This window comes from Daucus carota, chromosome 8 (genome assembly GCF_001625215.2).
Source record: "Daucus carota subsp. sativus chromosome 8, DH1 v3.0, whole genome shotgun sequence".
Classification (NCBI taxonomy): Eukaryota; Viridiplantae; Streptophyta; class Magnoliopsida; order Apiales; family Apiaceae; genus Daucus; species Daucus carota.
Window position 1 is genome coordinate 19,306,586 of NC_030388.2, and position 23,509 is coordinate 19,330,094.

Sequence of the window (23,509 nt, forward strand, 5' to 3'; positions counted from 1 at the left end):
TACTATTTGTCGGAATTCGATAACAAAGGGCAAAAAAGTAACTCGATACATCCTTCACTCTCTCGCTCCTTGTCCTCAGTTCCCATGAATTTCGCTTAGATTTTCACTCTCTCTCACTCCTCCTTCATTTCTTCTGCCTCTGCATTAAATCCAGAAAGCTCCCATGTCCGAATCTATACATACATGTATCTCACACCTATCTATCAATCTACACACACACTTCATACTTTACTTTATTACACACCCCCACTTCTCAATCAATAATACCCCAGTTTCACATTTCTCTCACGTACATTATTAAATTTATTTCAAACATTACCATTTTTCCCCAGAGAGAAACTAGGGAGAGAGATAGAGAGAGAGCGAGAGAGATTTGGTGAACATAAGGAGAGATGGATTTCAGTTCGTTCTTGACGTCGCTGGGGACGTCGTTTGCGATATTCGTGGTGTTGATGTTGATGTTTACGTGGTTGTCACGGAAACAGGGGAATGCGGTGGTGTACTATCCGAATCGGATCCTGAAAGGGATGGATCCGTGGGAAGGAAGGTCCGGAGAACGCAACCCGTTTGCATGGATCCAAGAAGCTATCAATTCTTCGGAACAAGATGTCGTTAATATGTCTGGTATTGATACTGCTGTTTATTTCGTCTTCTTGGGCACTGGTGCGTTCTTTTTCACTCTCCGTTCCATCCATTTGTTTATATTTTGCTCCGTCCCATCCATTTTTTTATGTTTTGGTGGATTGTAAAAGTTATTTGATAGAAATAAGAAAAATAGGTAAACTGGTGGACTCGTTACTATTTAATTGATATTTTGTACAAGAATGTATTAAAGTCTTTCTTATTTTCGTTAACTGGGTTGAAATCGCATGATCCACGGAGTAAATAGTTTTCAAACTCAAGGCACTTGTATACTCCCTCTGTCCATCCCTCTGTCACTCTCATTTCTTTATTTTTCACACCGCTCGACACGCATTTTAAGGCGCATATAAAACATAGTTCTAAAACTTATTTTTGAAATTTTCTTTTTTTTAATAAAAATTTGAACATCAAATTTTTGTTCAAAAGAAAAAAAAGTTTAAAATAATTTATCGAACTACGTTTTATGAGAGCATTAGAATGCGTGCCGAGCCCCCGTCCCCCAATGTAAACAAATGAGGGGTACGGAGTGAGTATCTGTTTATAGCCCTTTGAAGTGATTAATTTCCTTCCATGAAGTAGTTTTCTGTGATAGAAATTCGTAGTCTATTGTTAACAATATCACAAGTTGTTATTTCTTCCCTGAAGACGTCGGCTATTAGCAATCAATAGCACTAAAAAATGTGATCTTGAGTTCAAATATTTGTTTATGAATAATCATGCAACTAAAGTGCGGTGTTTTTCTTATTTAGCGGTGGGAATATTAGTATTGGCTAGCCTTGTACTGCTGCCGTTACTTCTTCCAGTGGCGGATTCAGACCCTGGTGAGACTGCAAGCAATGGGACTTTCAATGAGCTTGATAGGCTGTCGATGGGACATGTTCAAGTATTTTCCTCTGCCATTGAGTTCTTTTGCTTTTCTTAAAAATTGATTTTCGGATTGTAAATGTAGCTTGTGTTCCATTACCTCTTGATATCATCTTTTAATGGTTGAAGCTTGAAAGTGTTGAAGATTTGGTCATTATAATCCATAAACCAATCAATTGACACACTAGTACAAAAGTTCAATACAAATTTATACTACTGTCTTACATAGTTTTCTCTTAAGAACAAAGTTGTAGTACTCGAAGAAGGGGTGCTTCTCTCATTTGTGGCACCTCTTCTTGTAGAAGGGGTTCTTTATAGTGTGAAAAAGGAGAATGAAGGCGAGCACGTGTGTCAATTCACTATCCGCGATCCTGTCTTTTTATGTTATTTTTTCTCAGTGGCTGACACTCATTGGGAGAACAAAATCTTGATGTACTTTGCATAAGCAACAAATTATGAGAAATTAATGTATTGAAGGACATGTCATCACTGTGAGTGCTGACTCTGAAACAATTAGAATTTCTGTAAGTAGGACTGAAATTCAGTGTCACACATTATTTAGGTTTATTTCCAGAGATGAAAGATATACATATGACGTGCTCATTGCTCAAGTTCTCGTCGATTCTAATCTGACAGGCCATTGTTGGACTTATAGTTTTTTCTTGATGCTGCTTTCAGCCAGGAAGTCAAAGGTTATGGGCATTCGTGTTTGCCACCTACTGGGTTTCATTGGTTACATATTACCTACTTTGGAATGCATATGTACATGTATCTGATCTGAGAGCTGCAGCACTAATGGCCCCCATAGTAAGGCCTGAACAATTTGCTGTCATTGTTAAAGACATACCCACTCTACCTCAAGATCAAACACGAAAGGAACAAGTTGACACATTTTTCAAAGAAATCTACCCTGACACATTTTACCGATCAATGATTGTAACAGACAACAAGCAGGTATTTGCATAACCATGTTGTCTACTATACCTCTTCAGGCATCCTTCAAAGTACTCTGTGTGCATCAATTTATTATTTCTGTAATGGTATGATCCATTGGGGTTGAGTCAACGTGTTTCTTGATGCGGGTGTATATTAATCCGGTTTGTATTAGGTAAACAAGATTTGGGAAGAGTTGGAAGGGTACAGAAAAAAACTTGCACATGCTGAAGCTGTATATGCTAAATCCAGAAGCGGAAGCAGCCCTGAACGGACAAGACCAACATGCAGAACTGGATTACTTGGTCTTCTTGGCGAGAAGGTAGATGCCATAGATCACTATCATGGAAAGATTAGTGAACTGATTACAAAATTAGAGGCTGAGCAGAAAGTCACAGTCAGGGAAAAGCAACAATCATCAGCTCTTGTTTTCTTCTCAAGTAGGCTAACTGCAGCTTCTGCAGCTCAAAATCTCCACTCCCGCATTGTTGACACATGGAATGTCATGGAAGCACCTGAACCTCGCCAGATTATATGGAGTAACCTTCCAAAGAGTTTCTATGAGAGGCAGATTCAACAGTATGTTGTATATGTCATTGTCTTTCTGACAATAGTGTTTTACATGATTCCAATCGGATTTGTTTCTGCATTTACAACTCTTTCAAATCTAATGAAGCTCCTTCCATTTATAAAGCCAGTTGTGGAGGAGAATTCAATCAGAACAGTGTTAGAAGCCTACCTTCCTCAGCTTGCACTTATTATATTTCTGGCTTTGCTGCCAAAATTTCTTTTGTTCTTATCAATAACTGAGGGTATTTGTACTGAAAGTCACGCTATTAGGGCTGCCTCAGGAAAATACTTTTATTTTTCTGTGTTCAATGTATTCATCGGAGTGACATTGGGTGGAACCCTTTTCAGCACATTCAAGACCATCGAGAAAGATCCAAACTTTATTGTTCCATTACTAGCCAGTAGTCTTCCTGGCAATGCAACTTTCTTCCTGACTTATGTGGCTCTCAAGTAAGACCAAAATTCTACTGCTCATACTATATATAATTTCTTTTCCTATTCATTCATGATTATTCTTAAAGAGAAGATTTCAGTGTAAGGACACTGAATTAAGAGTCTAAATTTAAGTGTATGATGATCATATTGGTGATGCTTTTGTGAGAGGGAGCATCTACCAGCGTATAATGTGTGTAAGAATCTAGAAGTCAAGAAATACAATCTTGTGTTTTCAGGTTCTTTGTTGGCTATGGCCTTGAGCTTTCCAGGATGATTCCTTTAATTATATATCATCTAAAGCGGAAATATGTCTGTAAAACTGAAGCTGAGTTGAAGGAAGCATGGGCTCCTGGGGATCTGGGATACGGGACTAGAATTCCTGCTGATATGCTTATTCTTACAATCGTGCTTTGCTACTCTGTGATTGCTCCTATAATAATTCCTTTCGGGGTGATATACTTTGCCTTGGGATGGCTTGTTCTTCGGAATCAGGTAATCATCATAAACTCCATCACTTTTAAGGATATATGTTTTTGTTACTGCGTGTAAGGAAGGAATTGCTGTCAAAAGGCTGTTCCTAGAAGTTTATATTCGTTTTTACATCAATTAACACCTTACCTTCCTAGTGATGAAATTGTCGAGTACACTGAGGAAATAGAGCATTAACACGTTCTTGTAATAGCTTTTCCAGTACAGTGTGAACTACTAATAGCTGTTTCTATCGATCAGGCACTAAAAGTCTTGGTTCCATCTTATGAAAGCTATGGAAAATTCTGGCCGCACATATATACTCGAATGATGGCTGCCCTGATCCTATTTCAACTTACTATGTTCGGTTATTTTGGAGTAAAAGAATTCTACTACACTCCGCTCCTCATACCACTCCCTATATGTTCCTTGATCTTTGCATATATCTGCAAACAAAAATTCCATCAGTTTTTCCAGAACACAGCACTGGAGGTTGTTCGCCATGAGGTGAAGGATCTTCCAAACATGGAACACATCTATCGATCTTTTATCCCGCCCTCATTGGCTTCTGACAAGCTCGATGATGATCAATTTGACGACGCAATGTCTCAAACTTCGCGGCCAGGCTCTTCTGTGTGACGAACATTTTAGTGATCTTTCAGGGGTTAGAAGCTTTGTGCAGAGTTTCAAAATGCAAGATACTACATATACATATTTTAGAAATCTCAGAAGTTAGAAACATGTGATGCCTGTGTTAATTTAGTGTGCAGGTTGTAATAGTAAGCCATATCTGGCGTGTAAAAGTTCATTGTTTTACCACTGCTGTAGCTTTTTAGGTGGTGTTTATTTATTGAAGGTGATTAGTTATTTTTATATGAGGTTTTGAACATTGTTTTAAATTAACTATCTGGAGTTACTGATATCGGACTCATACATTGCGGAAAAGTTTTTTATCCAGCGTCAAGCGGGGCACCAGAAACTAAAACATACTTTCTCCGTCCCACCTGTTCTTTATTCACGAGGACTCTAACACACATTCTTTATATCGGAAAACGAAGACTCAACACGCGTTTTAAGACCAGGTTCTTTACATCGGGAGACCAGGACTCGACACGCATTTTAAAGAATAAATTTTTTAAAATTTTTTCTGAATAAAAATATAATATTTAAATTTTTATTCATAAAAAAATTCGAATATAAGTTATGAAACTATACTTACTCAAAACCTTAAAATGCGTGGAAAAAAACATGTAAAGAAATGAGTGAGGAGGGAGTACAGATTGATGTACAATAAGCCGGAAGATCACATTTTCAAGAATTATAATACTTTCACTACTAACTTGTCAAAAAAATGTAGCTTCTGTGCATTCAACATTTACCCTACTTGCTGCAGCATAAACAACTTTGGAAAACCTAAAAAACAAAAAACAAAAAAAAGTTTAGATTTCTTTGAAGTATGTGATCTTCAGCACAATAACTATGTGTGGGCAATCTGCTAGAAACTTGAGATGCTCAAACCACATTCTGGGAACTTTAGGCAAGAATGATTGCCGATATGAGCGTTGGTTTGTAGACAAATGAGGTAAGGTCAGGTCATGATCCGGCATGAGTGAAACGAAGGATGTTCTATTGTCCAAAACCGGAGGCTGATCCAGTACTCTCAGCATTGATGATTTGGAATGCTCTCCCACAATTGATATTTACAATAGTGCTTCAAAAATAAAATTCCTCAACCAGTACAAACGAAGCAGAAAGAATAAGTTGCTATAGTAAGTTAGTAACACAGAAGGATGAAGCAAAATGGAATCAAAACTTTTAAAGAACAGCAAGAGATCTATACTTGAAATTCTAGCGTGCGATCCTTGTGTCAACAATCTTGGCCTTCAAATTATCCAGCTGCATAGTTACATATGTAATAAGGAATGCAATATAATCTGATAAGTTTCATATAGATCTTAGTATCAACCAAGATAAAGTGTAGGTATTGATTATAGTTGATTTTACCTCTGTCTTCCGGCCTCTTTGGATACTGGAAATATCCACTCCTTCAAACTTCCTTTTCTGTAACAGGTAAGACACTTGTGTAAAATTAGCAACAATATCAACAAAGTTCAACCTAGATTATCTTAAACCATAACCATTCTATAGACCTAAATATAACTAAGATTCAACAAAGCTCTGTCCAGAAACCAATAGGTTAATTTAATGGCAACGCTCAATCCAGGTCCTCTGTACCAAAATCAGGAAACAAAAGTGTCAAGTTAATGTTAATATGGTCTATTTGATGGCAACCGTCTATCTGGGTTCAATTTTCCAGAATTAGGGATAAAACACAGTATCAAATATGTATAAAACTGCACTTGGTTCCCCAATTCTCATTTTGTATGGTTTATTTTGGAGCTGAACCTTAGAATTGAAAAAGAAAATAAGTCCATGTGCTTAAACAGATAAATCTTATATGTAACTAACTGCTTCTGCCAAATAATGGAAGTGGCATTTAAGCATGCAATTCTGAGAATATTTTGAACAAAGAAACAAAAAAGCTTTCAAGGAAAATCAAGATTACAAAAAACTCTACTTTCAAAGACCAGCTATAAGTGACTCAATTTAGTTCAACGAGAACTGCTGTCAGGTTAAATGATTATTAAATAAGGTCAAACCACAAATTATTTTAGGACTAGAGTACTAAATTTGGACCTTGTCTTGCAGTTTCTGCAAATTGTTGGTATTAATATCACGATGGCTTTTGCGAGTTTTCTCATCATCTTTTCTATTAGCACTGTCCTTTCGATGGTGTTGGCACGTATGATCCTTACTCTTTTCCTTGTCTCTAATCTTGTGGTTTTCAAGTATTTTGTCTGTGGAGTTACCACACATCTCAGGCATCTGTCTACCGGTTCCTTTCTCAACCTGATGTACATCATGAAGAATGATAACGATACATAATTCATTGCAAATATACAGCTAATGGTTGCAGCAAACAGGGATGCTGAATTTGGTAGCTATTTTTCTTTTTGGCACTGCCAAATTACAAGTTCATACGTAAATCAACACGTATTTTATATTAGCAATAACATACACTCACACTGTCATACATCAACAAAAGGACAGCCCAACTCCCAATAAGCTGGTATCCACTGCAAGCTGGTGGCTTACCACTTTGTTCTGTCTCAGGCAAATGATGAGAATGAAGACCACTAACAAAGACAAGTTAGATTACTCTTACATATGACAGGTCAGCGTCTGTTGTTTCCCTCATCTTAAAGGCTTCCCTGAGAATAACCATGTCAAATGGATGCAAGTCCTGATGCCTATTCTCCACACCAGAGGCATTCTGGAAGAGTTGATCCAATTCCATCCCTTCTCCTTTCTTGATTTTTGCTTCTCCGATGATATTGCGAAGATATCGAGTGTCTGATATCTCTATAGGCAGTGGCCTTTTGCAAAAAAACTCGTGATGCGGCCAGAGTTTGCATTGCTTAATAAGATCAACAGAACCACCAAGTTCTCTAGGTCCTAGAGTCCCAGTAAAAGACTCTGTTAGATAAAAATAGGTGTCCAAACAATAAAAAATGATAGACTATTATTAAGGTTTATCCTCTATCTTCCCAATTTCTGGGTTTGATCCTCTCACCACCGAGATTAATTGGAACAAATACTAATTTTAAGGCTTATATGTTTGCGTACTTAAAAAAATATGACAAAGATATATCAAAGAAAGTACACACCTCATTTAGTGAGATGCCATATATACAATCATAAATAACGCAAGTCTCATAAACAAGCAAAAAAGTGATATTTTATGCATGTTCCAAACAAATGTTAAAGGAAAAGTAAAAATGAGTATGTAATGGGTTGAAAAAGCATTAGAGTAGGCATCGCTTGCACTTGAAACATTAGAGAGTAAAAAATGGCCAGTCTCTTTAGTTAAATATTATAACCAGTAGATACCAATGTTTATTACATGTGTTATGTGCAAACGAATAATCTTCTTAAGATATCCTTTTAAGTCTTCAAAAGATCATTTAACACCAGAAGATATAGTAAAGCACATAATTTGATATACCACTGATTATAAACCACACGAGATAGACTTCCCATCGTGAAGCTCTGATATACAGTGAGAATAGAAGCAACAAATAAGCACATGAAAGAAATCATAACAAAAGATAAAACAACTAAATAATAGTTGGGTTTTTTCTAGAAATATTACCAAAACAATACAGCTCTACAACCTATAAAGAACCGCCTACTTCTAAAAAAAGAATTGAGATAAGAGTAGTATGTAGACGCAGTGGGTGCAACCATTAAGTACAAGAAATGATGCAGGTGAAGGTCCAGAGTTAAGTATTTGAGTTGAGGATCTGGGAACCCCTCCCAGAATGAATCTCTAAAGAGCAATGCTAGAGGTCCCAAAATGTTAACTAAATATGATTACTGAGTGATGATGTGGTAGTAGGCCATGTAAAATGAAGAATTACAAGATGTATTGATAAATAATTTCATGACACAAATTGACATGCACACAAGAAAGGCAACTGTCGTAGTGAATGTAACACCTATCAGTTAGTATAGTGACGCAAATATATCAAAATCACCTTACCTCGCCCAAATTTTGTGTCTGCGCAATCCATCAAACCAAGAAAACTAAAAAAAAATAAAAATTAGACCCTCTTTAGCTTGCAGTCATATCCTTTAAAGATATATACACAAAATCACAGTCACTAAAATGATTATTCGGACATGTACAGCCCTAGAAATTTTTGAACTAAATAACTAAAACATCACATATCTAATGACATGTAGACCAAAATACCAAAATAAGATGAACCAGAACCAATAAAAACATTTATCACCAGAAACATAAATGAAGACAACTATTAGAGCGTCAGTCATATGTGCGGTATGCATATTTAAGACATGGATTTTGCTTGAGATGTTTTGAGATCTATTTCTAGATTTGTAGTTTTATAATTCACCTCAATGTAGTACTCCCTTCGTCACAAAACAATAGTCTTGTTTTGAATTGATTTAGCTAAATCGGCCAAATTTTGACCAACAATTACACATATTATATAATTAAGAAAATTTTAAAACAATATCATTAGAAAATCATATTTTCTAGTGTGTGCCCATGGTTACACACTAAGATCCACTTTTAGTTAGGTGATGGATTTCTATTGGCTCCAATCTCATTAATGGCATGCACAAAAATCTGCGCCAATAAAAATCCTCCAGTAAAAAGTAGTTGTTCGTGTGTGCTTGTGGGCACACACTACAAAGACCCTTAGAAAATATATTTGATCAACTTTAAAATGTATGTTTTAGTTTTAATAAATTATAAAAGGATAACCTCTTATTTACGATCAAAAATTCGTCAATTTGACTATTAAAAAGTCCAACCAGACTATTATTTTGAGACGGAGGGAGTATTGTAATTTGGTCATCTCCAGTCTTGGTGAACAGTGTTTGCAAGACAATAATCAATATAAGTAAAAATTAACAAACTGTATAAAGGCTTCAGATCATGTAATGAGCTTGCTTACTAAATCGCATTACTGCACTGATAACAAGAAGCATATTAACCGAGAGTTTGTATCACATGAGAACTGCTCAAGAACTGATTTCGAGAACCCATCACTAGAATTTCATTCATTTACAATTCTAAAATTTAATTTCATTCAATCTAGTGATTTTAGCTTAATCGAAAATTGACCATTTTGACCTGACACGAACCCAACCCGAAACCCGACACTGTCGAGCAATATTAAGGTCCTAAATCATTTCTGATTCTACTAGTGTTCTTCAATACCAAAATACATAATTACACGATACTATATGCACATTCAAGAAACAATAAAAAGTAAAAATATATACTTACACAAAAACATGTGTTTAAAAATATACATATACATACATACATGTATATATAGATGGTAAGAATGAAGTGATTGATACCTGTGAAGAAGAAAGAATCAGTGGCGGCTAACGACGAGCAACATTCGTTTGTTTGATTTTAATCAGCTGTTTTATATGTAATAAATCGGATCTATTCTTTGTGATTGTCTGTGCGAGTCTTATAGACTGCGAGATAAGGGCCCAAACTAGGCCCATTTCGAAGCAGCTCTGTTTTTCGAGTTCAGTGCCGAGCGAGTCGAGTTTTTGCTTACTTCGAGGTTTTGCTTAACGAGTCGAGTTTGATCGTTAAATTTATAGAACAGTTTTTGTTGTTCGAATTCGATTTCGTTAAGAATTGAGTCGAGTTCGAGTTGTTCGCGAACAATTTGAGTTGATTTGAGTTCGAGTCAAGTAGTTTGTGAAAATGAAATTATTTTTAAAAAATTCAAGAATATTTAAAATAATTTTGAAATATTTTTTTGAAGATCCAACCGCACATATGTTCAGATATACTTGTTTTAGTAATGTTACAAAAATATTACAAAATATAAAATATATTTGATGTGAAATTTTAATAATCAACTAGTGAAAAACAACTACTGCTTCAAACATGTTTAGTTCTGAATTGATATTTTATTTTTTTATAAAAAATTTCTTGACTATTCAATCATACAGATGTTATGAATTATTTATTTTAATGATGTTATAATAATATTAAAAACTAATAAGTATATTTGATGTGAAATTTTAATATTCAGCTAGTGAAACTACTATTTCTTTAAACAAGTATGGTCCCAATTGATGTTATATTTTTTTCATACTAACATACATAAGCAAGGCATCCACGCATCCGATTTCTACATGGTATCAGAGCTATAGGCTTCATGATCTTCTCCATTCCGCTATCACCAAAGTCAAGCTTACAAAACACACCCGAAGTTGAGCCCTCACAGTTCTGTGCAAGATTTCGTAAAAACTGCCGACCAACAGTTCTTTGCAAACTTTGGTTAAAAACTCCGGCAAATACTACCTGTTTTGTCCAGCTATATATCTTCCTCAAGTGCATCATCCATACATCCATCCTTCCCGGTTTCAATTTTTCTTCTTGGTTCACCGTCTATTTGAGACATTTTCTCAAACACGTTTTGTGTCGGTGAGTAAGCTGCATAAACATCACCTTTTTCCACACCCATACCGCATTCACCATCACTTCGGCTTCTACAGACATGACATGCTCTTGGGACAAACCGTGAATACGGAAGATTGATTGTCAAGAAGATTTCAAGAGACACGATTCATCTACATTGTGTCTCAACTACAAAAGCTTATCCTCCTACCACTATCAGTGATTTTGTTTACAAACTCAAGTTGGTTCCTCAACCATCTTAAATTTGAGGGGGTGTTAAAGTATATGACTTCATAGCCATGACATCACATCCATGACCTCATCCAGCAACCTTGGCCTTCAAGTTCGTCACTGTAGTAGTACAATAGCAATCTTTGTCTTCAAGTAGTTTCATCTATTTAAGTAGCAAATCTCCTTTGTAATAGACAAACTGAACATTTCATAGTAATACAAGAGTTTGTTATTTCTCTTACATTATTGTTCAGCATCACCTTCTCCGTGCTCACATTGCTTATACAATATACGTAACACAAGCTTCAGTTACCATATACATACACAAGCAGAGCATCCACGCGTCCGATTTCGACATGGTATGAGAGCTATAGGCTTCCTGATCTTCTTCATTCCGATGTCACCAAAATCAAGCTTACAAAACACACCTGAAGTTGAGCCCAAACAGTTCTGTGCAAGCTTTCGTAAGAACTGCCGACCGACAATTCTTTGCAAGCTTTGGTTAAGAACTCCGGCAAATACTTCCAGCTATATATCTTCCTCTGGTTCATCATCCATACCTCCATCCTTCTTGGTTTCAATTTTTCTTCTTGGGTCACCATCTCTTTGAGACATATTCTCAAACACGTTTTGTGCCAGCCGAGTAAGCTGCATAAATATCACCTTTTTCCACACCCATACCGCATTCACTGTCACTTCGCGTTCTCCAGACATGACATGCTCTTGGGACAAACTGTGAATACGGAAGATTGTTTGTCAAGAAGTTTTCAAGACGCACTATTCATCTACATTGACTACAAAAGTTTATCCACTACCACTTTCAGTGGTTTTGTTTACAAACCCAAGTTGGTTCTTCAACCATCTTAAGTTTGGGGGCGGGGGCGGGGGCGGTAGGGGGGGGGGAGAGGTGGTTTTAAAGTATATGACTTCATAGTCATGACATCAAATTAATGACCTCATTCAGCAACCTTGGCCTCCAAGTTCGTCACTGTAGCATTACTATAGTTGTACTATATCAACCTTGGTCTTCAAGTAGTTTCATCTATCTAAGTAGCTAACTTCCTTTATAATAGACAAGCTGAACATTTCATAGTAATACAAGAGTTTGTTATTTCTCTTACATTATTGTTCAGTTTCACCTTCTTCGTGGTCACATTGCTTATACAATATACGTAACACAAGCTTCGGTTACTATATACATACACAAGCAGAGCATCCACGCGTCTGATTTCTACATTTCACGAATAAGATTCATCTTACCAAGAGATATTTATGTCATTGATTTTTACATTTTCTAAATGACAACATTACTTCCCTGCATTTCCCTCGACGAATAAAACACAGCACAGGATGAGCTCATCAATGACATCTCATGAATCTTGCTGAGGTTTTGGATAAATAACAGTGTTATCACTATGGTCGAGGTAAGAGAGTAGTCATTGTTAATTGGTTGGATGTTGACAGATTTGGGTTGCTCAAAAATTGGTCTGCTTCAAGCAAATCTCTCTCCATGAAAAAACCAGGTTGCTTAGGATGCGGCAGCTTCATATTGCTGCTCAACATTAGAATTACCTCAGACATGACTGGCCTGTCCTTTGGATCTTGTTGAACGCAAAGTAATCCAATTTGTATAACTCGCAAGGCTTCATAATGGTTATTGGGCTCCAAGATCACTCCATCAATGAGTTCCAACAGTTTGCCTTGTTTGTAACTCACCCATGCCTAAAATTTAATTATGTAACTTATCAGTGGTAAGAAGCATATAGCATGAGGAACGTCATAGACACTTAGTATATTTATACTCACATGCCCAAGTAGGTTTAAGCTGTGATCATGATGAATGAATAATCTGTTTTTCATTCCACTTGCTATCTCTACTAGTAAAACGCCAAAGCTGTAGACATCGGATTTAACAGAAAATTGTCCATCAATAGCATACTCTGGGGACATGTAACCACTGCAAGATTAGAAAATGGATACAAATTATCAGTTGTCAATTGTCATGCAAAGAAAACATATAAGTGCAAAGTCATAGGAATTCTTACTATGTACCGACAACTCTTAACGTTTTTGCTTCACTTTCATTTCCTCCGAAACTTCTTGCCAAGCCAAAGTCTGAAATCTTTGGATTCATATCATGATCAAGTAATATGTTACTGGCTTTGAGATCTCTGTGTATGATCCTCAGCTTTGAATCTTGATGAAGATAAAGAAGTCCTCTAGCAATGCCAATTATTATGTTGTATAGCCTCGGCCAGTCCATTGTATTTCTTACGTTACTATCTATTCATGTCATCAAATTAGACCAGTTCTCTATATATGGGTACATACATGACAAATCTTAGACAATTGACATAATATATATTCAGGTTGGGTCATACCAAAAATGAATGAATCTAGACTTTTGTTAGCCAGATATTCGTAGATCAAAATCCTTTCTCCTTTCTCTGTGCAGCAGCCAAGAAGCGTCACTAGATTTCTGTGCTGAAGTTTGGCAATACACGAAACTTCATTTTTAAACTCATCTAGTCCTTGACTTGAATTTTTTGACAGCCTTTTCACCGCTATTTCCAGTCCATCAGCCAATTTGCCCTGAAAATAAGTTGTTATGTGTGTACATCTATATATATTTGAATTGACTCGGTGTACATTTAAGAGCCATATTATTTGAATTTCCCTTTCACAGAACACTTAACATCTATATCTCATTACCATTTTAATTCTAACATAGAGAGTTCACAGACAAATAATTCTATGTGTTACACATGGTAAAATACACGTTTATTAGGTAAATGTATATATGAATTCTTTTTGTTATATGTGGTACAGATACTTCTATTGTTGCAGATAAACTTTTCCTACAGTATAGTGAGACAATGTTAGCTTGCTGCAAAAATTGTCTACATATAATCACCTTGTATACAGGTCCAAAGCCACCCTCTCCGAGTATCATATCTCGGGAAAAGTTACTTGTGGCATTTGCAATGCTTTGGAAGTCAAATAAGGGCAACTCCAGATCTTCATTCTCAATTTTGGTCAAGGCAACACTTTCCAAATTCAACGTCAATTTTTCTGCAGTGATTCAATATGGAACAGAGGGGGATTCTGAGGTCATAATTAGTTTTGCTGATAATAACTGTGAAGGATTAGACACCTATGATTTATATCATATTTTTCGGACAGAACTATAACTTATATAGGGACTACTTTGGGAAAATCAAATGACACGTCCCTCAACTATTCCGGTTTAATGCGATAGGTCTCAACAAAAGATTCCGCAAACCGGGTCATTTAACTGTAAATTTTTTTGAATCAGGCTCTTTTTTATGTTTTAATTTCATTTTATGTGTTTAATTTCTTTTTTTGTCCTGAATTTCATTTAAAGTTAGTAAAGTTAACTGCCTCGTCAGTAAGATTCTGACGCCGTCAGAATCTTTTTAACGGAAGGGCCTGAACCAAAAAAATTGAAAGCTAAATGACCCGATTTGTGGAATCTTTTGTTCAGGGACCTATCGCATAAAATCGGGATAGTTTAAGGATATATCATTTGATTTTCCCGGACTACTTACTATATCTACTTGGTCAAATTTCATATCTCCCTTTCTTGAATAACAGTATTGTAACAGAGACTAGTTTACCTTCTTTCTGCAGCTTTCTGTTCTTGCATGCTACAAGGAAGATTCGGCCAAGTAGCACTACTACCAGTACTGAAGCAATGAGAATGAACTCTAATTTCCACTTCACTCTGGAACTGCGTATTTTTACTGTGCGAAACAAATACTATAAATTTACAAAAAATTGTCAAAAAGCAAAGATGAGTTGGAGTAAAAAAAAAGAGGACACAAAATATTCGCGAAGGTCTGTCTTACCTATTTCAGACGATGGCATTCTTACGTAGATATCTTCTCCTTCTACTGTGTAGTCTCTAATATCAATTAGGTCAGAAAACCATAAGATACATCCATGTCCACCTCTTCTGACATCTGCAGTTGCATAAGCTGTACAAGAACAGTTTTTCCGACATGATATCTCACATTCTTGAAGGTTCATTTTCATGTTATACCATGAGTGACGTGCGTCTGGTAACTTCACACCAGAATATTTCATAAAGCCCTCCTCCCTCCCACAAACTAGATTAGTTTTGCGGATGCATCCACCAGACCAATCCGCTGCTTTCCACTCCTCTTGAAATTTCGGAACAAATCCCCTCAAGCATTCACATCTTGGTGCACTGTTGATCTTACATATTCCATATACACCGCATAGTCCATAATGATCACAGTCACTGTCCTGCATAGTAACGTAAACCATCCAGATTTGTTGTTGATCATTCCACACAAGAAGTTTTGAATCTCCGGTTGGAGTCAGTACAAACCTCATTATAGCAGAAGTTGTATTGATGAGATGAAACCTATAGTAGATTTCCTCTTCATTGAAAACAAACACGTCTTTAAAAAGTCCATTCGGGTTTTTGTTGGGAAGACCACCAAATTTATAACCATTCCATAGTCCTGTCCTCTTCCAAATCACCGAATCTTTTGACAGAAAATATTGTGGAAAACCATTAGGATCAAGTCCATGGGAAAAACTGCCAACTGATGGATCAACGTCACTTCTCCACGATGAAACGATCCTGTTCAGACCGGTTACCAGGTCTATCCCGTCTTTCATGCCAGGTAGCAAATTGTCTCCAGGGTGATCAAAGCTCTGCCATATAAAATCTTCTACGCTGTTAAAATCAGGATGCCCTTCCCTTAAAACTAAATTCCCTGTATCTAATAGCTGTGCAACAGGATTCTTCATGGATACAGACGTATTCGATGACCATATTATTCCAGTACTACTATCCACCAATTGCAATGTAATTCCCTTGTGATTGACCTGCACTAAGCCTGAGGTATTCATAAGAGGATTATCTCTATTAGCAACCCAAACAACTGTCCCTCTGGATATTTTCTTGTACCAGATGCCCAGATATCGATTCGTTGAACTTCCTGGACTGAAAAATCCAAGTTCAAACTCTCCACCTGCTGATGTGATAGTATCACCATCTCGTAAGGTCTGATGCATTCTGATGGTATCTACTGCCACAGACCTTGTTATTGTACAGATTAAAATGTAGCAAGCCAAAATGAAAGTATTCAACTCCATTATCTTGCAAAATGAATGTAGTTTGCATAACTTAACCACAATCAAGGTGAACCAAATACTATATATAGTACCAACAATTTCAGTATAGCCACTTGGATACTTTAAATACCTATCCTTAAAAATAAAAAATTATATTCCTACGAGTTATTGAAGCTGACTTTGATTATAATATACAGTAGAGGTTAAAATGGAACAGTGTAAGTCAACTCCATTATATTGCAGAACTCTTCTAGCTTGCTATATCTGTTGCTAGTAATGCATAACTTGACCCCAACCAAGAAAAAACCAATTTTTCAGTTTAAAAAAAACATTTTTGTCTCTGTCAAACTTAGTCACTTGGATTTGGATACCTAAATTAATATAAAACTTATACTATTATTAGTAATGAAAGCTTGAGTCTCTGATTATAATAATCAGTTAGCACTTGGGTCTGATTGGTAGATTTTAATAAAAACGAATTGCTTCGTACTCAGATGTCGGTTCTTGACCTGTTCAATCTGATATAGGAATATGATATTAGTGATTAAATCTTGACTTTGATCAAAAGAGTTCAGAATCTAAGCACCTTATCACTAGCAGTGACCTGGTCTCTCAGCAGGCATTTATATGAAGCGAAATGTTCAATTCTAAGTTCCAAGGTCAAAGGTTGCTATGCAAACTGAATAGACTTATGACATGGTATTGATCTGTTTTGAATAAGGATATATGAGCCTTTTTGGGTAAATACTAATGATATGGTATTGATATGTTTTCGGCTAATGTCAAAAGGTCTCATACTAATGAAATTATTTGACTACTTGTTCGTAAAATGATTGTTTCTTGTCTGGTAGGATTTGGGTGTTGTGATTCTGCATACAAGAAAGTGAGGAAGTGAAAGATAAAATGATTGAATCAGTTTCTTCAAATACAATATGCGCATAGAAAGAAAGGTTTGGTTTTGATGAATAGTGATTAAAATTCTTAAAAACAGATGTCTGTTGATTGTCACCCATTGTAAATTCTAAGTGCATGAGTGTTGACAAAAGATTAAGTTCAATCTTCTTCTTTTTTTTAAAAGAAAAATAATTTAATAATGAAAAGTCATACGGCATCTACAGATATAATTGAAATTGAACAAACACATAATCATATCGCTGTTAAATCCTTCCTTCTTCGGTAGGCAACTAAGCGATTTTTGAAGAGATATGTACGTGCTCTAATACTTTCAATATTGTTTTGAGCAATCGATCATAAATGCATCACCATACAAACCTTTATTACTGAATCAAAACCATGAAAATCTCGCGGATCTGTAATCCCGAACATGATGAACAATACAAAACCCACACAAAAACCAAACTCTCACGAGGAGAGACCAAACAAAACCCAAATAAATTGGGAACTTACTGGAAAAAAACAAGAGATTAATTAATACTCCCTCCTTCCCATTTTAATAGTCTTGTTTGTTAAGAAAAAATTCTCATATTATTTGTCCTTCTTCTTTGTCCAATACAAATTTTATACAAGTTTCAATGTTAACATTTATTAGCTCACACGATTTTCATGATTTACTATGCAAACTTACTCATACAATCAGGGACGTATCCAGGATCAGCAACTTATGGGGGCAATGTATATACTCCGTGTGTCCCTCTCATTTTTTTACATTTTTTAAGACGCCTTCCATAACTTTTTTCTAGAAATTTTTCTTTTTTATATAAAAATTAGATAACAAATATATATTCAAAAGAAAAAAATACAAAATAATTTATCAAATTATATCTTATGAGAGCATTAGAATCTGTTTTTGGATTGTGTTTCTGCTGAATACACTGCTGCTTGGCCATTCAGTTCTTTAAAAAAATAAAATGAAGCTTTGAAGAGTTGAACACTGGCAAATACATTAATATACCAACACAAGAACCATGGGGGCAATCCTTACTTGCTGAAAAGTTAGTAGTACTAACTTATAAAATCTACGCAGGGCACTGGGGGCAAGTACCCCCACTGCCCCCGGTGTAGATACGTCCCTGCATACAATCATATGCTTCATGTATTCAGTAATCTTTCTGATTCTATTTTAAGAGTTTACTAGCTTATCTGTTACACATGGTACTGGAAATGTACTTAGCTACATGTACTTGTGAAAAACGTTAGTTTATTGCGTATATTTATGGACATGTAATGTATCTCACCTTGTATACAGGTCCAAAGCCACCCTCTCCAAGTTTGTTGTCTGGCCAGAAGTTACTTGTGGCATTTGCAATGCTTTGGAAGTCGAATAATGGCAACTCCAGATCTTCTTTCTCAGTTCTGGTCAAGGCAACACTTTCCAAATTCAGTTTGAAGCTTTCTGCAATGATTGAAGGGCAACAAATGCACATTGATGTAGTGCTGAAATAATTTCTACGAAATTTCTGATTATTCCCCGAGGATCCCTTTATTATGGTACTATCGTATTTACTCGGTGGGAATTCAAAATCTTCCTTTCCAATTATTAGTACTCCACTGTTTTTGACTTTTTTACATGTATTTTAAGGTGTTAGAAAAATCACATTTAAACATAATTATTCTTTATAAAATTTATATCAATTAAAAGTTTAGAATCTAAATTTTTATCTGATATAAGAGTTGATTTTTTTTATTGAGTGTAGATATTATTTTTTTACACCTCAATATACGTGTAAAAAAGTTGAACATCAGCTAAAATGGGACGAGAATAGTAAATAATTACCTCTTTCTGCAGCTTTTTCTTCTTGTTTACTGGAAGAAATATTCCGCCAAGCAGTACTACTGCTAGTATGGCTAAAATGAGAATGAACTCTAGCATCCACTTTGCTCTGCGACTCTTTACTGCATTAGTCAAAATATTTAACTTCCAAAGAATACACCATCAAAAAGCAAATAGCTGAGGTACTAATTTTATAGAGCAAGAGTTGTTGTACAAAGAGTGAAGACACGAAGTATTCACGAAGGTAGTCTTACCTAATTCAGACGAAGGCATTCTTACATATATATCTTGTCCATCTTCAGAATAGTCTCTAATATCAATTAGCTTAGTAAACCATAAGACACATACATGTCCACCTCTTCTAACATCTGCATTTGCAAAAGCTGTACAAGAACAGTTTTTGAGGCACAATTTCTCACATTCTTGAAGGTTCATATTCGTGTTATACCAGGAGTGACGTGTGTCAGGTAACTTCACACCCGAATATTGCACAAAACCCTCATCAGTCCCGCAGACAAAGATTATTCTGCCATTTGTTATAATGTTATTTTTTCTCGATTTGAACTTACATCTAATATCGCTCCAATCGTTAGAAAACTTTCCGCCATTAAATATTTTTAATATCGACAGTTTGAAACTTACTTTCAATAATTTCGAAACCGAAAAAGTTACTTTTAAAACTTCATTCCAATATACTCAAAACGAACCGAAACTTCCTTCCAATAATTTCGAAACCGAAAAAAGTAATTTTAAAATTTTCTTCCAATATATCCAAACTAATAAGATAATTTTTATTTTGGATATTTATAATTTAAAATTTTCATAAAATTAGAAAAAATATAACAGAGAATATTTTTTTCCCTCAATTTTTCCACCATAAAATTTGTTTTAATGTTATTTTTTCTCGATTTCAAACGTACATGTAATAGATCTCTTCTACTATTTGGAAATTTTTCACCATAAAATATTTTTTAATATTGACCGTTTGAAATTCTTTTCTAATAATTTCGAAACCGGAAAAAATAGTGTTGGAACTTTCTTCCAATACATTCGAAATTAATTGAAACTTCTTTCTAATAATTTCGAAACCGAAAAATAATGTTGAAACTTTCTTCGAATATATTCAAAACTAATTATAACTTCTTTCCAATAATTTCGAAACCTAAAGAGGTAGTTTTTAAAACTTTCTTTCAATATTCGAAACTAAAAAGATAATTTTTATTTTTGATATTTTTAATGCAAAAATTTGAGAAAATTTTGAAACTTCTTCCGAATATTGTCAAAACTAATTGAAACTTCCTTTAATTAATTTCGAAACCAAAAAAGTTATTTTAAAACTTTCTTCCGATATATGAAATGTCACATCCCGGTCCCAAAAAAAAAAATGCTTATATAATACTTTTGAATGTATTAAAATAGTTTCCGGGATTTTTAGATTTAACAAAAATATTTTGTTTTAGGATTTATAAGGAATTTGCGAATAGTAAGGTGACCCTATAAAGGAGAAAGGACATGAAGGGGTAAAAATAAAAGTCTCAGAATAATTTTTAGATATTTTATAAATTACCAGAGCGGAGAAATAGTGAACAGAAGTACGGTCAGAATTGTATGATTTTGCACCGAACTGTGATTATAAAATCCAGTTATTAGAAAATAGGTGAAAATAGAAAAGACACAAAATGAGCCAAGAATTTTCCTAGAGTATCTAAATAAATTGTGGAACTCATTTATGAATTTTCGGAAATTTTACGAAGCTCAAGGAAGTTAAAATGAAAAGGAATAAAGGAGCCGGATACCCAAGATTTCCGGACTGCAAAATGACCTTTAAACTAAACCAGCGGAATTTCAGAAGGAATACTGAAGAGAAGGTTAGTACGTTTATGATCTTTGGAGTCTCTAGAACATTCCTATATTGAGTTTGAAGAAAAATCTCGAGATTAAGACTGGACAGGGATCAGTGGAATAATATCAGACCGATACATCCCTAAGAAAAAGTGAAATATTTTCGGACTCCAAATGAGCTCATTTTATAGTCAAAAATTCCCAAATAATATACTAGGAATTATTATATCATCAGAATTCGTCAACGAGATCAAGAATGGGGAGATTTAAATTAAGATTTTAACAGAAGTAATTAGCTTAAATGGATAATCATCCAGAATTCTCCCGAATGCATGTTGGCCAAGTCAGGAGGTGACACATGGCAATTACTTAAAGATAACTATCATTTAACTTTCTAAAACACCGCCCCATCATCAGCTTTCATTTCATTTGGTCGAAGCAAGCAGTGAAGATAAAGAAAAAGAAAAAGAATTCAAGAAAAATTCATAGAAAAAGATTTCTAGCTCAGATTTTCGTGTTCTATAGCTTGTTGGAAAGATCTCTTCAAGACCTTTAATTCAAGAGGTATGCTTCTTATTTTTGTAATCATTAGCGTGTTCAAAAAGATGGTTGATTCTAGCTATGAATAGTGATGTTCTTGGTGGAAGAATTTCTTTAAATCCTAAGATAAGTACTAGGAGGTTATGGTGTTATAATAAGCATGTTTACATGTTTGGATTATTGTGTAAGCTTGTAAAGTGGTTGTTCTTGATTGGGTTTGGAAGGAGGATCTGGTATAAGTATTATATGGTGATTTGGAGGTTGTATAATTGTTTGGGCTGATGATTAACATAAGTTTAATTATGGAAACGTTGAGATTATAGCCGTTATCATGGCCAAGTTGAAATAACAGCCGCTGTTACTGTTCATCCGAACAGTTTAGTTTCGACTTTAAGAGGTTTCTTTATATGGATGACTAGAGTTTGGTTAGTAGATCGCGTGTGCGCTTGAATCATGCAAAACGGATTTACGGTTTAGAAGTTATGGCCATTTTAGTACAGGACGCGCAGAATCCTAGTTTCCGTAAGAAAATGAACTTTGACGTTACAATTCGACTAGTTCAAAGATGATATAAATCATGAAATAATTTGAATAACTACTAGGGACAAATTGGGAGGTATATGAGTTGGTTTCGTAAGAAAAACTCGAATGATTTATAAGTGAGAAGTGTCAGAACCTAAAGGTGTAAATAGTAACAATAATACGTGAGACGAGAAACAGTTAGTACCAAATCTCTTTAAAATGAAAGGATTGATAATAAGACTGATTAGAAGGGACTTTAAGGGTAGGTAACACGTACACACACTATGATATAGAGTTATAAAGGATTTTAATGATTAATTATGTCCCTTATAGGTGCACAGAAAGGTGCAGAAGAACTTTAAGGACCAGGAAGTTGTAACTGAGTTGCTGAAGTAAGGTGAGTATACATCAACACTACTTATATCTATGTGATATGCGAATTACGTGCTTTTATATGCTGAAAGTGATATATTAGAATATTGATTCGACTATGTGATTCTATACATGACTGGAGTTCTTTGATGTCAATGTAGTGTGATGATATATCAAAGTACATGTATATATGGAATGTGTATTGACCTGTGATTTCACGAACGATACATTAACATAGAGTCTGCATATAGAATAGGTCATATGCACACCCTACATTCATTTGATAGTGATAAATTAAAAAGTCAAAGTGACAGTCACTTGTGTAATGGCCACCTTTATATATGGAAATGGAACCTACGGGTAATTACGGAGCAGACTATATGTCAGCCATAGACGGGGCCGACTTGTGTCGGACATAGACGGAGCCGATTTCCATAGTCGGACATAGACGGAGCTGGCCAGACACACATGGATCCTTTGAGGGTACATGTGGAAACACGGGCATTATACAGTGAACTGTTCACAATAGAAAAAGAAAAAGAAACAGAGATGCATGCATGCATAGATACAAGCTCATACATTCGTTGCATACATGATTAACAAAAGTAAGTGATTTATGATTAACTAAAGTTGATGTATATTCATTGAGTTGCGACTCATGGAAATCGCTCAATTTTCCAGGAGATGAATAATTAGTAGTGTGTTTTGTATGAGTGCTCAGTGGAGATTGTAGATAGTGCCTAAGAGACGGTGGTCCAGCAGGATGCTCCAGACTCCTCCATCAGCCGATGCACATATATGTAGTTTGAGAGATTGTGTTTGTGTACTCTAGACTTACTAAGTGTGCAAGAAATCACGAAGATAAATTTATGTTTAAATTCTGAATATGTGTGGTGAATAAGGATGATGGAAATGTATTGAAATGATATGTTGCTTGGTAAATGTTGTTGAAGTAGTTGAGATTTTCTGTTCTGGTGAAGATCAAGATATAGCCAAGCAATAGCTGATGGTTATATTATCCACTTATACAGGATAAGATATTTCATAATATTATTAAATTACATGATTTTGCTAGAAGTGCATGAAAATGATTATATGGTACAAGGGTGTTACATGAAAACTAAAAAGATCATTTTTATTTTTGATATTTTTTAATGTAAAAAAAAAATCGGAAAATTAGAAAAATATTATGGAGTTCTAGAGCA

General features: G+C 35.2%; 3 protein-coding genes and 2 long non-coding RNA genes across 6 annotated transcripts; 2 read left to right on the forward strand and 3 right to left on the reverse strand.

The window, feature by feature from the left end:
* The first annotated feature begins 71 nt into the window (after positions 1 to 71).
* On the forward strand, positions 72 to 4,785 carry LOC108199045 (CSC1-like protein ERD4). The gene is made up of 6 exons (XM_017366804.2): positions 72 to 663; positions 1,392 to 1,525; positions 2,185 to 2,460; positions 2,615 to 3,459; positions 3,681 to 3,936; positions 4,174 to 4,785. The coding sequence occupies exons 1-6, from the start codon at positions 393 to 395 to the stop codon at positions 4,549 to 4,551; spliced, it is 2,160 nt and encodes a 719-aa protein (XP_017222293.1). The 5' UTR covers positions 72 to 392; the 3' UTR covers positions 4,552 to 4,785.
* Positions 4,786 to 5,198: 413 nt separating this feature from the next.
* On the reverse strand, positions 5,199 to 10,025 carry LOC108197309 (probable mediator of RNA polymerase II transcription subunit 19b). Of its 2 annotated transcripts, XM_064083332.1 has the most exons (7): positions 9,871 to 10,025; positions 8,516 to 8,559; positions 7,139 to 7,428; positions 6,610 to 6,822; positions 5,917 to 5,973; positions 5,753 to 5,808; positions 5,199 to 5,676 (listed from the first exon to the last, which is right to left on the reverse strand). In XM_064083332.1, exons 2-6 carry the CDS (start codon positions 8,544 to 8,546, stop codon positions 5,761 to 5,763), a joined length of 639 nt encoding a protein of 212 aa, XP_063939402.1. In that variant the 5' UTR covers positions 8,547 to 8,559; positions 9,871 to 10,025; the 3' UTR covers positions 5,199 to 5,676; positions 5,753 to 5,760. The 2 variants fall into 2 exon arrangements, with proteins under 2 accessions (XP_063939402.1, XP_017220379.1); XM_017364890.2 differs by having other exon boundaries at positions 5,199 to 5,808.
* Positions 10,026 to 12,252: 2,227 nt separating this feature from the next.
* On the reverse strand, positions 12,253 to 17,098 carry LOC108198284 (G-type lectin S-receptor-like serine/threonine-protein kinase At4g27290). Its single transcript, XM_064083892.1, has 7 exons — positions 15,037 to 17,098; positions 14,806 to 14,931; positions 14,082 to 14,239; positions 13,549 to 13,759; positions 13,213 to 13,450; positions 12,974 to 13,124; positions 12,253 to 12,889 (listed from the first exon to the last, which is right to left on the reverse strand). The coding sequence occupies exons 1-7, from the start codon at positions 16,316 to 16,318 to the stop codon at positions 12,581 to 12,583; spliced, it is 2,475 nt and encodes an 824-aa protein (XP_063939962.1). The 5' UTR covers positions 16,319 to 17,098; the 3' UTR covers positions 12,253 to 12,580.
* Positions 17,099 to 18,490: 1,392 nt separating this feature from the next.
* On the reverse strand, positions 18,491 to 19,540 carry LOC135148550 (uncharacterized). The gene is made up of 3 exons (XR_010286627.1): positions 19,283 to 19,540; positions 19,032 to 19,150; positions 18,491 to 18,610 (listed from the first exon to the last, which is right to left on the reverse strand). It is a non-coding gene; the product is annotated as an uncharacterized LOC135148550 (long non-coding RNA).
* Positions 19,541 to 20,462: 922 nt separating this feature from the next.
* Positions 20,463 to 23,259, forward strand: LOC108199829 (uncharacterized). Its single transcript, XR_001802500.2, has 3 exons — positions 20,463 to 21,434; positions 22,266 to 22,329; positions 22,986 to 23,259. It is a non-coding gene; the product is annotated as an uncharacterized LOC108199829 (long non-coding RNA).
* Positions 23,260 to 23,509: the final 250 nt, after the last annotated feature.